General features: G+C 46.5%; 1 protein-coding gene across 1 annotated transcript in view; it reads left to right on the top strand.

The window, feature by feature from the left end:
• Positions 1-15,518: 15,518 nt before the first annotated feature.
• The window catches only part of PRKCH (protein kinase C eta), a gene marked incomplete at its 5' end in the record, with an annotated part of 112,389 nt that continues 110,417 nt past the window's right edge, over positions 15,519-17,490 (top strand). The window contains one exon of the mRNA XM_084287312.1: positions 15,519-15,878. Within this exon, the coding sequence (XP_084143438.1) occupies positions 15,519-15,878 (360 nt within the window). The remainder of the gene's footprint in view (positions 15,879-17,490) is intronic.

The raw sequence follows: 17,490 nt of genomic DNA, 5'->3' as shown, positions 1-17,490 counted from the left end.
TTAATGACCCTCTTCTTTTTTATTAGCTCTGTGCAGAGGCACGAAACTTTCTCCGATCACCTCCTGTAGATTCTGGGACACTGCAAGCCAAGGGGGCGCCAAGAAAGAAAAAAATTGCCCGCTCAGAATGGAGTTTGCAGCCTTTCAGACAGGCAGAGAGAGTCCCCTGTATCAAGCAGAATTCACAAGCTCTGTGTGGAGAGATTGCCCAAATTGTCACTTAAGTTAACATGAATTTTTATAGTCTTTCCCTAGGAACACATATTACTTTAACAAAATAAAAAGACTTTCCCCTTATCAGGCATTATTCTTTACCATTTACAGTTTGCCTGACATACAGGAGTAATATTCCATGGTTTGCTACAACTTATAAGTTTATGACCCTTCTGTGGCAGATCAGACTAAACATAATTCATTCACAGCTACTTAGTGTTCTGGGAAATAACCCCCTGAACTTAAATAACTATAGTGTGACCTCTGTAAAATATTATTTATGGGTTAAGAACTATTATTATGTACATATCAAGTTGTGCCAAAGGTTATAAAACAAACACTAGTCAGCAAAGTGCACTGTTTACTGGCCTAGTCACTCGTGGCTTTCTTGCTGGTTATAGTCCTACAAATATATGTAAATGGAGAAAACTGTTACTTGGCTGCCCAGGTAATTAGAACAAAGTTGATGCTATGGACCACTAAGGATTCAATAACAAATAATTCTTTATCGTAAACAGAATGCCAAAATACAGCTCAACGATTCAGTTGAAATACATGGTGTTTTTTGTTAAAAAACATTGATTGCTACAAGGGTGCAGCCACTGTCAAAATCAGCAGGGAAATGACAGCCATTCATCTGCTATTCATTTTGTAAATCAGTCAATCGAATCCAGGGAGAAAGCTCCAGGCACGTATGTAAGGCTTCCAAAAGGGAGTTTCAGGCTCTGTTTCTGATATCTAATGACCCACAGGGGTTTTGGGGAGCATGTGATTGTGCATTCATTGTACCACTTGTTCGTGTATAATCCACCTATATCAGAACACATCTTGTGCACAAAGCTCCTAAAATGTTTTACAGGCAAAGCTGTATAGACACATACATCAGAAACAATCACATTAGTCAAAACCACATCATATAATGTTATGTGAGAAATCTGTCCTAGTTTATACCCCCTCACCACCACCCCCAACAAAAAAAAAAAAAAAAAGTTTGAGAAATGAGCCACCAACACTATTTGGACAAGTTTTATAGTAGCCAAGTTTAATGTTGCAGGACTGATCCTTGGATCCCTTTCTCAGACAGGAAAGTTCCCCAGCAACGTCAGTAGGGTTTCAGTAATTATCCCAGTGAGGACAGATGCATACAGGTTTTCCTGACTGTCCAGTAGTGCTCAGCTCTAGTGATCTCATGATCTAATCTTTTCCATCCAACTCTGTCTTTAGACATCAGGGATAGTTTCTGGCATGCAAAGTAGATGCTAAGTGATTAGTGTGGGGAAGCAAATAATTTATCAGCCCTCTGAAGATTTATTTTTTCTGTTATTAAATCTTTTTTTTTTTTTTTTTTTTTTTTTTCCCCTCTCCTTTTACTGCAAAAAATGCTGAGTGAATAAGAGGGCTGGTGCCAAAATAGCAAATAGCCCTGTGGTTAGGGCAGTCCCTGGAGGTGTTGAAGACCCAAGTTCAAGTCCTTTTGCAAATGCAGGATTTACACCTTGGTGTGCGGCATCCCATGAGAGCGTCCTGTCTGCTGACCTGTATCTAACACTGACCACAATCCCATCCTGTGCCGAGCCGACTTTCCCCCGGGAGCTGGGTGGAAACCAGCACTTTTCCCATCCGAGGGTTTTGATTCAATGGAATGCTTCAATCCATTTTTTGCTGAAAGACTCCTTGCTGCCCTACCAGTTAATGATTCTTCTATTGTATTTGCTGTGAGGGACCTCAGGCTGTTATGTGTCTTAACGTTTCTTTCATAATTCCTTCACTTGATCAGTGATATGCCTGGATCAATTCCAAATATTCACACAAGCTGTTATTATCATTGGTTTGAGGCTGTTAATTTTTTATTTTATTTTTAGGATATTCAAAGTTGCATATATTTTCCCTTGATGTATTTGATGTATTTCAACGTGGGAAAACACCATGCTGTCTGACTGACCCAGCATCCACCTTCCATCTTCCACCTTCACTGATATCTAAAGAGTGGTGAGCAGGAAAGGACCTGTTGGCTGATGGAATGAATGAGAAAAAAAAAAAAAGTTAGAGAAAAACTTTTCCTGTAGTTTCTAGGGTAAGTATGCAGATTTCTACCTGCTTTCTACCAGTTTGGAAGAGAGCAAAACAGATCTTAGCAGCAACCTGGAGCAGACCAGGGGCAGAAGTTCAGGATCGAGGAGGATTTTGCTCCTTGTAGCCAAGAGCTTTTCACTTTCCCTGGAAGTGAAATAGAGTTGCATGAATTCAGTATTTTTTACTAACAAACAATGAAAACTGACCATTGGCACAGCCAGTTACATGAGCCAGTGCTCACCGAATCCTTCTGAGCTTCCATTAGAATATGGCAGATGCAGACTTTGATGCCAGTCTCCGGGGATATAGGAGGTATTGGAACAAGCAGAGCTTGAAGTGCTGGGTTTAGTTTCCATTGACACGAAAATAAGTGGCATTTCCAAATACTTGGTTCGTTTTTCTAGGTCACAGTTTAGGCTAATGTTTGCTCATGCTAGTTCTTTCTTGTGACCTGCTTTAGTCTAGCTGAAACTGAGCTGCAGGGGACCTGGCATTCAGAAGAGCTGTACATCCATGTTTGTAACGGAGCTGGAAGAAACAAAACACAGTGAACCAGGACATGCTGTGCACATACAGCAATTGGGATAGTGTGAGCCAAGGAGGTGACTCTGGTAGGAGAACTGGTTGACCAGGGTCCTGCTCCCAGCTCTGTCCCATCTGCAGGGTGGTCTTGGGACACCTCTTTGTCCTGCTTTGCTCTGTTTTCCTTCCTTCTTTGTGCCTTATCTATTTAGTTTGCAAGTTATGAGGGACAAGCTGTGTGCTCCTTACTAGGTGTTTGTCCACTTCTGAACGCAGAGCAGCCCTGTGCTCATTTGGTTCCCCTCAGGCACTGCTATAATAAATAATATTAGAGATCTGAACGTTTTTGCCCTTATCCTTCCAATAAAATTAAACGTATTTTAAATGTGAGCTCCTGTGGGCCTCCTGTTTTTTTAATTTTATTTTTATTTTTTTTTTCCATTTACTCCCCAGGGTCATTTCCAGCTCTGATGGCACGTGAGGCTCTAACAGTTACGTTTCAGGAGCCGTAAGTTGAAAGCACAGCCGTACGCTGCACGGTGCGGTCCCAGCCTGCCCAGGGGGCTGCTCTACCTAAACAGAGTCAAATTAAAGCGCATCATAAAATTACAGCATGCTTTTCTGTAAAGTTTGATTTCTGCTTTCCTGAGCCTGGCCTTCAGGTTTCATTAGGAGCAGCATTCAGCAGTTTCCTGCGTGGCACCAGTGTGGGGCGAGGCTACCCTCTAGTGGAACAGGCGCTGGCAGCACTGAAACACAGCAGCTGACAGGGGAAGGCAGGGATGCCCTGACTTCCATGGGGCTTTTTTAGGGCTGGGGAGAAATTATGGGAAATGAAACGCTGGCTCTGGAGCCTACCTTCTGTGCTCTTCACCCCCTGCAAGGCTGACAGGGTGCAGGTGGGTTTAGGGGTGATGCTTAAAGGGAGATGTGTGCTGCCTTAGTCTTTACAAAATCAGGGCTTTGCGGTTCTCAGGCCTGGCAGTGCAAACAGGGGTGTAATATTGTTATTATTTCCTTCTGTCTGGCATAGTGGTACCCTCAGGGCTCATCCTCCAGGCTTACAGGATCTCAAGGCTGAGCGTGACACTCGCATGGTCAATTCTCTCCAGACTGGCTGGCCCTGCTGGAACCATTGAACTCCGAGGCTACGGCTGTGCCCAGAAGGGATAGGGCTCCCAGAGATGAAGTCCCCCATCACAGGAGGCAGAGGAGTTCTTCAGTGTCTCGTTTTTTGTAGTGTTTCCCTCTTCAAAGAGGTCCTGTTCAGCACTGAGCTGAGCTCCCAGTGCCACACCACTGAGATAAATTAGCATGGCTGGTCCCTGTCCTGCTGGATGGCATTCAGGTCTCAGCACTCTGCCATCCACTTTGACTCTTCTCACCCCAACATTACTCTTCTGGAAGGGCTGACTGTAAATTAGGGCACGGGTATCATGGCTGGTGTCAGAAGGATTACAAAAAAAGCTCAGAATATCTAATGACAGCAAAACGCATGCTAAAGGATGTGCACATTGCTGCAAATGCCTAAGCTTCCTTCCCTTACAAAGCATTAGATTTCTTTTGCCTTGGCTTAGAGCTGCCAGTGCCTCACTATCTGTTGCTTGGCTGGAAAAGAAAAGGGGTAGCTCCATCTAGAGGCGTTGGATAATAGAAGAAAACCTGGTTTTCTTAGCTCTGCTCTTAGAGTTCCTGGTGGATGCAGCGCTGTGTGCATGGGGGTGCTTTCTCTTGTGCAGCGTGGGTATGCCTGGTCTCTAAATGTTTTACAGGTTCTAAGGTTTTGGAGCAAGGCCTTGAAGTTTTAGAGCAATTCTGAGATACTGATTTTTCCTCCCTTGCTTATTTCAGTGAGCTGCAGGTCAGCGAGAGCATCTGTGTGTGTACAGTTTGCAGCATCTGTGCACAGTTTGGGGCTTCTCAGCAGAACTGGGATGCACAGGGATGTCCTCACCATTGTTTCCCAATTGTCTCTCTCTATTTCTTCACAGACATCTCAGAACTCCTCAGTGCCACTTGTGAGATGACTGTGCTTGAACCTGCAGCGGTGTTTGTTGTCTGAGCCTATACTCTGATTCGAAAGGGGAAGAGTATCACTGTGGTACCCACCATGAAGTGGGGATGGGGACCTGCAGGTAACTTTAACGTATAGGTGTGCACCAACAGTGGCATTATTTTAAGTAATGAGGAATCTAACAGTTGGTATCAGGGGCACTGGGGTTAGCATTTTGGTATCACAGAGTTATGATTTCCTGAGCTTTTAAAGATCTCAGTGTAAGTGCACACACAGCATGTGTTCTTGCTATCAGCAATGAGGAAAGCGGAAACAGAGAAACACATCTGATGCACAGCACATCCTAGAAGTGCAGGCCTGCCACAGCACTGCATTTGTATGCTGAGGCATGTTCTGGGGTTTGCTTCTGAACCAAGAGGAGAGCTCTTTGTAAGGGACTGAAGAAAGAAACCTATATTCCTTGTGTCGAGCTTAAAGGCTAATAATGCCCAGAAGTACCTCCTACGTGTTTCTTCTTCTTCTTGTCACCTAGTCTGGGTAATTGTTCCCTTCTCTGTTTGAACATTCCTCTTTATCACTATATTCTTGATAATAGACTCACCTCAGTATACTTTTAACTCTATTCATTCTAACCCTTTCCTACTTGCTTTTCAACTTCAATCTGCTCTATAGATATGAAAGACGATAGCTCTTGTGGTTACTCGAAAATGTACAGATAAGTAGAGATTATTGGCGAACTCTTGCATTTCAGTGAACAGAGTTCAGCACTTGAGATGATAAAAAGAATGTGCAGTTCTCTGCAGATGAGATTTTTTTTTTCTTTTTTTTTTTTTTGGTGAGAAAAGGGAATTTAATGAGAGACATGGCAGGAAACTGAAAGATCAAGCTAAGTCCTGTCCAAAAGGAGAACCTTGAGGGCTTGTTGATCCTTTGCTACTATTACAAGAGCCAACTCAGTTAGGTATTATTAGCTAACAGAGTGAGTCTGCAACATGTAGTCATAATAGTCCCATTACTTTAATGCATTTATTTTTCTTTCTTCTTTAACCTACTTACTGTTAAACAATATCTACTATTGTTTTAGCACAGGTCATAGTTCAGTCTTTTGAAGACTTCAAAAAAAAAAAAAAAGCAAAGTTAAACTACTCAGGAAAAGGACAACGTCCTACTGCTTGAGGAATAATATTCATATTAAACACTTCTGGGGAACATTTGGAGTGTTTAATTCTCAAACAGATCTCCAGGAACCACTGCAATGGTTTTGTGCATCAAGCTCGCCATCACTTGCTGTTTCACCTCTTTCAGACTCTCCCATGAGAACCAGGCAGGCAGGCACAATTCACGCTGATTTCTCACAGAGATTATTTCTCGCTCAATGCAGGCAGACGGGGTGTCGCTTTGTCTCCTGGGGGCCAGAGCATGGCAGCCCTCAGAGCTGTCTGCCAAACTTCTCCGAGTCTCCTCAGCAACGCAAAGCCCGGCTCTCCAGAGCCAGCAGAGTTCCTCTCCCAGCGTCGTCGTGTTGGCACCTGCACAAGGTCTCGTGCAGCTGGGACTCTGCTGGTGATTCAGAGGCGTGCAAGCTGAATGCACCTCACCCTACTTTGCCCTCTGCTCTTCAGGAGCAAACTCCAGTGAGATGGCAGAGCTCTGTAACTTTGCAGCTATGGCATTCTTCATAGCTACCTCCTGGTAGCCTTAGGAACAGTTAGTGAGCGTGTGCCCAGGCCTTGGTGCCTATGAATCCTTTCAGTATGTCTTTAATGAGAGTGGAACTTAGAACTTCTCGGGACTGTAATACAAGCCTTCTGTGATACCTGTCAATACCACAAAAATACATTTGCCCAGGTATAAAAGTGGTTTGACTGGGTTCAACAGTTCTACCTCGCATCTTTGGTAGTGGAGATAGAGCAGCAGCCCAGGGTACAGAACCGAGGTTCTGTTTGTCCTACAGTGGCATCCCGTGATGCCCTGGCTGGTCTTCTCCTTCACCCTTTTCATTTACTTCATGACTGACACCTGACCAACACAACCCTCAGGACTTACTCCTTTCCTGTTTCATTCATTAACCTCAGCCAAAGGACTGGAGGAGATGTCCCTCTGCTGTGATGCTGGTTGGCCAGGGACAGCACGAGGACGCTAGGTGGCTCAAGGGAGGACTATCCCCAGGTCAAGACTGTCAGCCCATGTCCAAAATACATGCACTTGCTGGATGAAATCTTGATGACCCTGACTGTGGCCATTTCTCAGTAGGTGGATCCCTGCAGCAGGGACAGAGGAAGGATAGAAAAAGTCCTGGAAAGGGAAAATGGACAGGAATGAAACCAGAGGAGGTTTTCTGGTCAGGTGAAGTAGAACAAAGGTGCTTTCCCAAAAGTCTGGGCTTTATATGTTCATTAGCATTATTCATCTTGCCTTCAGCTTGTTCCTTGGAGTTTTCTTGTTTTTGTCTGAGTAGCTCAGGAGCCCAGGAAATGGGCTGTCACCATGAGGACTCCATTTGGCTGTGGCAAGCAGCTGCCTCCAGAAGTTATTTTTCCTCCAGGGTATCTTGGCAGCTTTTACTTCAAAGATCTGCATCTGTGCCTGATCAGGTGTGTGCTGCAGAGACAAGGGAACCACAGTTTTAAAGGCTCAGTTCTGGGCCTCACTAAAACCTTGCTTCTCTGGTTGGGAACACCAGGTTAGGTTTCCTTGATCTGAAATAAAGCTATGTACTGTTGCAGCAACAGGCCCTGGCCTGACACTCCCCTCGGAATCTTAACATAATTTCTTAGATCAGTTTCTTTTAAAATGAGCTGAGTTAGGGCTCAGTAACTTGGCTTAGGTGGTAGCTTGTGACCTGAGTAGTACAGAAAGAATAAATCAAGCCATCTCGCAAATGGAAGCACCAGCCTGTCGCTGCTGGCTGGCTGGGTCCACTAGCAAACGATAACATAATTTTTGTTTGCAGTGACAGGATCTCTTCCTCTGCTGATGCCCAGATCCTTGGAGAAAGAAAAATGATTCAGTGGAAGCAAATGGAAGGAATAACATGCTTCATGAAATGCACAGTGACTGGTTTGAAAGACCCATTCTTGCAAGGGGAGCTGGATGCAGACAGACGTGAAGCAGGAGAGGAAGGTTGGTGAAGCTGCATGGTATCTCATGCAAGACTGGGGAGCAAGGAACTCAGACTTTTTGTAGCAAGGATCTGGATCACAGATCTGCCACCTGCTTTCTTTCTTTTTGCATGTAAAGCAAAGACTGAGTTGTCTGCTCTGTGTTTGAACAGTCCTGCTGTCCATGGAAAATCCTGGGATTTGATGTTCTGAGCTGTAGCAGGAACTAGAAGAGGCAGAGATGCTCTTTTTAGTCGCCCCTCTCGGTCACTACAAGGTAGGGAGGATGCACACATGCCCAAGGATCTGGGGCCATTCCTAGCAAGTCTCCACTGAGTCAGCTTCTGAATGGTGTAATGTGCTCATCTCCGGGCTTCTTAAACACCTTCCCATTTCTTGTCTGACTGGTTCTGTTGCACAATATGTTAGCACGTGCTAGCTTGGGAAAGAGGGTAGGAAGGAAGTTGTTATCAGAAGCTGATAGGAGAGAAGTTGTATCCAAAGTTTCTCATTTATAGGCAGGAGCAGATAAGCTGACTTGTATCTTTCAGTCCCCAGCACTTCAACATTACACTTCCCCATGCCCACACCAGTGAGACTCAGGCATTGGCACACAGAAGAGACTTTAACCTCTGTCCCAGGGGTGACAGAAAACCTTTCAAATCGCCTGTGCTGGTCATACAAACTAGCAGCATCCTGTGCCTGCTCTTAGCAAAATCTCACCTTTCTTCCTCGTGATGCTGTATAGGACCCTTTGGCTGCCACAGCATCTGAATGGGTTTGCAGGTAGCAGTGGGCTATTGTAATTTGGCCAAATTTTTGTGCCATTGTGGCCCTCTGATCACTCTGTGTGTAATCAAACCATGATAAGACCCTATTTGATCAGCCAAATAAGAGGATTGGTGGGATGTCTCCAGTGCAGCATGCTCAGACACTGCCTTGTGAACATCATTTGAAGGAGTGCAACCTTTCTTCTTCGGGCAGTTAAGCAGCCGGCGGTGTCACCACTGTGCTGGATACCTTTCTGATCCACCAAAGCCTTTAGTAAATGGTTTTATTCTAGGTATAGCCTTGTGCCTTTGTAGGAGGAGAGAACTTATGACTATACACAGCCCAATAGCTCAGAAATTGAGTTATTTCAGCCTCATTACACACACTTACCCCACAGAGGGTAAGGCACAGTCACTCCACATATCTCCACCTCAGAAGCTCTGATAGTTGTCTTGCAGTACCAGTCTGCCCTAACACTGGCTGCTGGGAGTCCAGAAGATCCTGTTTCCAAAGAGGACTAACAACACAGCTGTGGGTGTCTCCTCCCTCATTTGTGTATCGCGGCAATGCAGGGTGAAGAGAGCTGCTCAGACTGCTTGATGAAAGCCACCTTCATGCCAAGCCTTTGTTGGTCCCTCGCTGGTATTGTTTTTCTATTGCTGTGAACTAAATCAGGGTGAAGAAAGCAGAGCAAGGAAGGTGTGTGTCAGGGGTCTTTAGCATTCAGCATATGGGAGGTCCTCCCAAGCTTAATGACACCGAGTGATATTCCTCATGTACAAGTGTTTGCTCTAAGCTAATTTGTCAACCAGAAGAGACCCCTAAAATTACCTGGTTTAAATGTCTGTGCAAGGCAGAAAGAGATCACCATTACTTGATGCATCAGCCCAAACAAGAAGTAAAATATACATTTAATCTTGCATGTTGGATTTCGGTGAATTAGGAAGGGAGGGAGAGAGAGAGAGACAGAGAAAGAGAACCATGACTGAGGCTGGAGATTTTACAGCCTCCTAGATACACATTATTTTACCTTTTACTTAAATCCCATCATTTTATATATGGATGGAAGCTGCTGCCCAACAAAAAGCTGCAGAAAAAGCAGAAAAATGGGCCTCTGCAGATGCCTGGTACCTTGGAGCTCTCTGGTTTAAAGGAGAGGTTTATGAGGCTGGGGGGCTGGCAAGTGAACTGGCTGGCTACATGGATGACTTTGAACCCATTCCTGAGCGTGTCAGTTATGTTTGGGAATAAGCAAGTGGCTAAATTATAAATAATAGGGCAAGACTGCTGGGAAAGAAATACACCCCAGTAAACCAAAACAATCAGTTTTTTCTCCAGTGTTTCCTGTACAAGTAATAAAATCTAATAACTGAGTTGCTGTTAACTGTTAATGACCACTGCATTTGTTAATTGAGCCAGACAAATGAGATCAGTTTAATACAACAAACAGGCCATTAGTTGTATTAATGGTTGGCTTGTAGGAGTTAGTGCTCTTATAAACTATATTCTGCAGTTTATAACACCAGCACTTTATAAAATGACTTGGTGTTTTCCAAAGTAAATAAATATATAATAAAATAACAAGGATCATGTGAGCTCCGGTTTAGCTGTGGAAAATAAGTATGCATCCTAAATAAGAAAAGCTGATATTAGGCTAAATGTCTCTCTCTACTTTGCCCTAAAACTATAAACCAGGAGTGACAGCAGACGTACAACCCAGGGCTGATTCTTATATAGAAGCTTTGCTTGTAATTTCAGTAGGTTTTGGACTGATCCTGTAATTATTATCATTAGAGGGGAATTAGATTATTTTTTTCCAGACCACAAATGATTCCACACATGGGATATTCAGTTTTTAGCAGCTGTCATTATTTAGACATTTAACAAGCACTGTTATAGAAAGAACTATAAAAGGGAAGTTGTATAAATAGGCTAAAATTAATAGAGGAACCAAATAGAGTTAGTTCCTGCTTTACTAACCTCCACAGCTCTTTTATTTTTTATGCTTTTAAAATGTATTTAACTGCAGTTCCATCTACAAGAGATGTCAATAACATTTTTGCAACGGTGGTTGTGAAAGCCAAGGTTTTTCCATCACTTTACCGACTCGCTTCTGAATGTGCCTAGTGTTTGGTAGAAATTTCAAGTGGAGCAGTTCAAGCATTTGCTCTTAACTTGCCAAATGGGGACGATACTAAATTATTAGAGAATTATAGGTTATTGGTGAAGGGAATACTATATGCTTTAGAAGGAAAAAGGAAGTGGAGGCTTTTACACGATGTATGAATGGGCTCTGATTTGTGCATGGCTGTAGTGTGAAACGAGGCCAGGCTTAAATCATAAATTTAAATCATAGACTGTCTGCAAAACTAAGTGGCAAATTTTCCAGATAGGCTACCAAAAATATAAGAGGGATCTGGCATAAACTTATCCTTAAGGTTACTGTGACCTGAAGGAAGGATGCAAGAGTAATCTCAGGGAGTTGGTCCCTTCTTTGGCCATTTCCTCATCTGCAGGAATGGTGACTAAGCCAGTCTCAAGAAGTGTCATTCTTGAGCTTTCTCATTTAGATATGGAAATTACCATCCAGAGGAACAGAACAGGCATACTCATTCTCTCCTAGATTCATCATCCTTAGCCACACTGTTCCAAAAAGTGGCCAGTGGCCGAGGCTTCAGAGTAACAAATAAGATGCTTAAGCATAAAGGAATAAGAAATAAGAGAAACAGAGTGTTCCTTGCTCTGTTGAATCCTCCCAGCTGGCAATTTGTGGTTAAAGGATTTCCTGAGGTTGTCTGCTGGTCAGTAGCCACCACTAAGTCTATCCTCTGTAAATGTATAGCCCCTTTATGAGGCTGTTTATATTTCTGGCATCTGTTTTTGGCAATGGATTCTATATTGTAGCTACACACAGTGTGAAAAGGTGTTTGCTTCTGTATATTTTAAACTTGCTACCTCATAATTTCAGCAAGTGCCCCTTAGGTCTTATGTGGGAAAAAATGAAAAATCCTTCCCCATTCATCCAGCTCATATGGCGTGTGATCGTACAGATCTCTCCCACATTTTCCCCTTTGGTCATTCTTTCCCATGCTGAGAAATCTTAAGCTAGTCAGTCTCTCTCCCTCCACAGCCCTGTTTCATACCTTTGATCATATTTATCATCTTTTTTTTTTTTTTTTTTTTTTTTTTCTGTGCCTTTTCTAATTCTGGTTTGTGCTTTGTGAAGTGGTGGGAGAAGCAGAGTTGCACACAATATAAGGGATGGGTGTACCATATATATTGTGCCTCATCACGGCTTTGCTCTCAGTTCTGTTCCTAATAATTACTAATAGTCCGTTTGCCTTTTTGACAGTTAGTGAGCACTAAGCTGATTTTCCAGGGGTCTGTCCACCACTGCTCTAAAATCTTCTCCTAGAGTGGTAGGTTAGTAGGAGTGCCTATTCTCTGTTTATCCTGCAATTCACCTGTAATTCCGATTGTATTGCCTTGTGCTTTGTTTTGTCTTTGTAGCCATTGCATGCTATCGGCTGTTCTGCTGCTCAGGCACAGCACCAGGAGATCTGTGCCCTCTTCGCAGTCCATTTCTTGAACAACTGTGTGTCATCGGCCGACTGCTCAGGAAACCATGCAGCTGGGCAGGAAGCACCAGGAAGAGCTCGGCCTCCCTGAACTCTTTGAGGGCACAAAATGAATCAACTTGCCCGTGTCTGGAGCCAGTTCTCCGAGCTCCTGCTGTGGAGAAGAGAAGCCGTGCTCCTGGAGACACCCCAGCTCCTGCCAGGCACCGAAAGCTGTGCAAGGAGGTTCAATGCAGCAGCCATCACCAGATGGTGCTGCTGCATGCAGCCTCGCAAGGTCACCCTGTGCAGGGATGTTTTGTTTCTTGGAAGAAAACACTGAACTGGGGATGTTTCTCCACTGCTTGGGTGTCTGGAGAGTAGGCAGGGTATGTTCTGACGTTACGTCACTAGCCGAGTCTCTTTGAGAATGGGTCATTTGGGTTTTGGCTGGGAATTCAGAATAGGGGTGGGTTCAGATGCTGCTCGAGATGATCTGTTCCAGACTGGCTCAAGTGGATAAACAAAATTAGTTATGTTCACATCATATGAGTGCACAGGATCAATTTTTTTCTCCAATGGAAAACTGGCTGGCAACGTGTACTGCCGCTAATCAGAAACACATATCACTATAGCTCAGCTGCATTTTCTGTAAGCTTTACAATACTGTTGCTGTTTTTTTTTTTTAATGCCCAGGTTCAGGAATCATTATCACATGAGAATCCAGTATGCCACTGTGTAGAAAAAGGAATGTCCCCTTTCCTACTTTTATATGTGAGAATCCAGCGCAGCAAAGAACTTCAGCTTCTGTGATTAAGCAGAGGAAACAGCATCGCCTGAACCTTTAACTACCAGATTTTGTTTTCTCCCTGTTTGTGTCAGTAAATATGTGATTACTTCTAACAAGTTGCTTGGGAAGGCTTTCATCTCTGCTTCCTCAGAAAAAGGTCAGGGGAAATGGCTAAGCCAAAAATTGTTCTTCTTAAATCATCATTCTTGATTGTTATTGCACTGAGCTCCCTGAGGGCCTCTGGGCAGAGTAAAATCTTTGTTTGATGATTTGAAGTTTACAGAGTAGGCACTCCAGACTTTATAAGGCCTTCAGCCTCGTCCTGTGGACATTCATGGTTGGTGCTTCAAAGTTCACTGTCTTCAGGTCTCGTCTGCAGTCATCACAGAGTCATGATGAAGTGGTGTAAGAACACTTACAACACTTTGACCATCCTGGTCAGTACAGGATCTGCCCAGACTCCAAGGGACAGCTCACAGCTAGGAAGGACAGAGATGATGAAAGTGCAAAATGACAAATGATGATGCACTTCAGAAAGTAATGAGATATATATATATATATATATATACACACTTATGGTGTCATGAAAGGAGAACAGTTGTGAAACAAGAAACTAAAGAGATAGCAGATGCACAACTGATGAAAATAAACTATTTTTTTCTGACCAACTCACTGCTGTGGAATAGAAAAATCCATGAAGGCATGAAGATTTAAAAAAGGACTGGATCTTTAGGGAGAAGAAAACTACCCAGAATGATGGTAGTTAATGATGAAGTGTATTTCAGGAGTATCAGACCAACAATTTCCCTGAATCCTGAAGTATTGTTATGGGGACAGGATACTCTGTGCTTGCTTAGCCCTACCTTCTGTTAAAAGACCTGGAGCTGGACTTTGGTAGAGACACGATCCTGGAGCCTGTGGTGGCTGCATATCCTGCAGCTTGGCCATTTCTGAAATTAGACCTGTGTTCCTCCGCAGGATGACCTGTCCTAACAAAGCTCAAAAATTCTTAACCACTTCTTATCTCCAGCTAATAGTTATAGATCAAGGGACTTAAAAGCCTTGCAGGCTGCTTGTCAAAAGTCTGATTTTAAGGGTCTGCAAGATTTTCTGGTAGAACTGTTGCTTCCCTGTCAGGAATTATCCCATTACTGAACCTGTTCCACCTGCTCTCTCTCGAGGAGGGAACAGGAGCCCTGCTCGGTCTGAGGCTGGCAGGACTCTTGGCTTGGTGCTCCCGCACTCAGCTCCTGTGAAATGTGGAGCATCTGGAAGGAGAAAAGGGCGAGGAAACAAGGTGGGAAAGCAGAGGCAGCCTGCCACTTAGAACGTGGAGGATAAAGGGCCGAGGACAGAGGAATAGGCTGAAAATGTGGAAGAATATGAAAGGAACACACAAGAAGAAGAGAGCAGGGAGATGTGAGAGGGACAGGAAGGAGTGAAAATAAAAGACAGGGCAGAGGAGGAAGGAGGACACCTCCACACCCGCGCAGGACCGCGTTACACACGGCAGCTACAAGGAAGGAGCTGGGTCGGGGCAGGGAGGGCTCCTTGGGCTAGGGCCAGGCGGGAGGAGCCGCAGCAAGGTGGAGCGAGGCCAGCAGCTCCTTCCATCACATCCCAACCTGGGGCACCGCGGGGCTGCCCCGTGGCCCTTTAGCACCCGAGATGCTTGACCCTAGTGAGGGCCCAGCTGCCAGCAGGGCTGGGTGGCTGCGTGTCCTCGTCCCCTGAGGGACTTTTGGGTGACCATGGCCTCTGTTGCGGAGGTGGCTGAGGTGTTGGTGGATGAAGCACCACGGGGATGGCAGGATTTCGCTGCCCCTTTACCCGCTTCACACCACGTCTCCTGCAAAGTTTGGAGCGTCATTACCAGCACTTGGCTGCTGGCTTTACTGAGCGCAGGCAGCAACCCGCAGCAACCCCTGCGTGCCAGCCGCCTGAATCACGCTCAGCTAACCCCAGCGGACAGCAAAACTTCGCGGCGAGGAGTCTGGAGGCTCCCTGCAGCCGCTTCCCTCGTTAAAACCTGAGGCAGAAGCAGGGATCCTCCAGCTCTCCCAGCCTCCCTCGCCTCCTCCTTTCTCCCCCTCAGCCCCCGACCCCAGGGCCCGTCCCGCCCGCGCCGCCGCTCCCAGCCCGTGCCCGGGCCCGCCCTCCCGGGGCTGGCGGCTCCTCCCCGCCCGGCTCCGTCCCACGATCCAGGTGTCCCCGGAGCCGAGCCGTGCCGAGCCGTTTTCCCTTCCCTTCCCTTTTCCCTCCCTCTCCTCGCTCCGAGAAGCCCCGGGCCGGGCGGGGAAGCTCGGGCGAGGAGCGGGGGCGGCGGTTCCGGGGCCCCGGCATGGCCCCGGGGAGGCTGCGCCGCCGCCGCCCGGCCCCCTGAGGAGGAGCGGCGGGGGCTGGCTGCGGGCACGGCTCGGCTGGGCTCGGCACGGGGATCCCCTTCTCCTTCTGGGGGTCCCCTTCTCCTCCCGGCCATGTCCGGAGCCATGAAGTTCAACGGGTACCTGAAGGTGCGCATCGGGGAGGCGGTGGGCTTGCAGCCCACCCGCTGGTCCCTCCGCCACTCGCTGTTCCGCAAGGGCTACCAGCTGCTGGACCCCTACGTGACCGTCAGCGTGGACCAGGTGCGAGTCGGGCAGACCAGCACCAAGCAGAAGACCAACAAGCCCACCTACAACGAGGAGTTCTCGGCCACCGTCACCGACGGCCACCAGCTCGAGCTCTCCGTCTTCCACGACACCCCCATCGGCTACGATGACTTCGTGGCCAACTGCACCTTGCACTTCCAAGACCTCCTGCGCTCGGCGGGCCCCAGCGACAGCTTCGAGGGCTGGGTGAGTTGGTGAGAGGCCGGAGCTGGGCTCCTCCGAATGAATGAAGGCGCTCCAGGGGTGCTTGCAGAGCTCAGGCTTGCCCTTGCTTGCCTGTGCTGCAGATGCAGGCAGCGCGGGGTTGTCTTGTCTCGGGGGTACCCTCGTGGAGGGACGTCCGTGTCCCTGTGTGTTAGGTTTGTGGCCGGACCGATGGGGGTAAGTGGCTGGTGTTGTTTCAGGTGACATGTTTTGGGACCCCGAAAGCAAAGTCCCAGCTGTCACACCTGTAAGGCTGAGACTTCGTGGCTGAGGGGTGTGAGGTCTCTCCTCGCTGTAGCCTGGCAGAGAGGAGGTTTGTGAGACGTACCCAGCGAAGTGCACCTGCAGACTCGCAGGGTTTTGTGCCTTCCCTCTTTTGCTTTGCACGCAGGGACCTACTTGGAAACGTGCATACCCAGGGAGGGACGCGTTTCTCCTGAGAGCTACACATCCTCGCACGATTGATGTGTGCATGCAGATTTCTTGGTCTTTCGAGCAGAATGGCAGGACGAGCCTCACATATATTATGTACACCCCTGCGCTGGCTGAGCACGGTTTCACTTAGAGTTAATTCTAGGTTATTTCCAAGTCACTGACATCCGGCCCAGAGAACCTCTTTTATGTCTTAGCCCTTAGTGAAAGGAGTAGCACAGGCTGTAAAGCTGTGCCTTTGCTTCCAGTGCTGTAGCTCAGGAGGAAGTGGATGTATCGATCCAAACTAGTTTGCTCGTAAGTATTAAGTTAAAAAATAAATACATTCTTCCCGGCAGAGAAGGTGCAGAACACGGAATTTCCAAGGCTCGTGCAGGTATTAACTTAGAGACCAGGAAGTTCAGCACCTGTGGTCAGGTAACCACCACAATAAAATCAGACGTGGAGGAAAGAGAGCTGACAGCGTAGAGAACCGATAGGTATCTAGATGGTATCGCTGGAGAGAATGCCGGTGCTTTTTGTTCACAGCCAGTGCCGGTGACTGGGGTGTGATGCTCCATCTCCAGGGTGACTACAGGGAAATACCAGCTGCAGGAGCACTGAACAGACCTATATTGGGGGTTTTTTTTTTTTTCCTCCTTCAGCATTCTTAGGTGCCAAGTTCATCAGGGGGAGCTCCGTGGGTGCATACCCAGCTTGCCAGGCTCGTTGTGCTGCCAGGGAGAAGCTGCTCCTGTGACTGGTGCTAAAACAGTTTTAAATATGGAACAGACCTGTGTGGGACAGGGCAAGGGAGTGTGCTCAGCACATAGGGTCACGGATTTGAGGATATTTTTGCTTGTTTGATTTGTTGGGAGTGATTCCTATTTGCTGTTGAGAGTGACCTTAGCTTCGCTGAAGGCTGGTGTCCTGCTTGTGCAGGGGCTGGCCTGCTTGTGGGGTTTGGACTGCCCTACTGTGGGGTTTTGGCCTTATTTACATTACCGAAATATCCATAGTAATATTACCTCCCGTGTGTACGCATACACGTCCAGGGGCCCGCTGTTTCTTTCCTTTCACACATCCCACGGATGCTGATTTTTAAGACAGGTGCAGTATGGGGCCTGCTGAGGTGTTTGTGATGCTGGGTGGCGAGGGAGGAGTTTCTCCTCCCTGCTGAACA

Source organism: Netta rufina (genome assembly GCF_964035555.1).
Source record: "Netta rufina genome assembly, chromosome: 5".
Lineage (NCBI taxonomy): Eukaryota > Metazoa > Chordata > Aves > Anseriformes > Anatidae > Netta > Netta rufina.
Note: the sequence above shows the minus strand (reverse complement) of the source record. Positions and strands in the feature narration are given on the sequence as shown.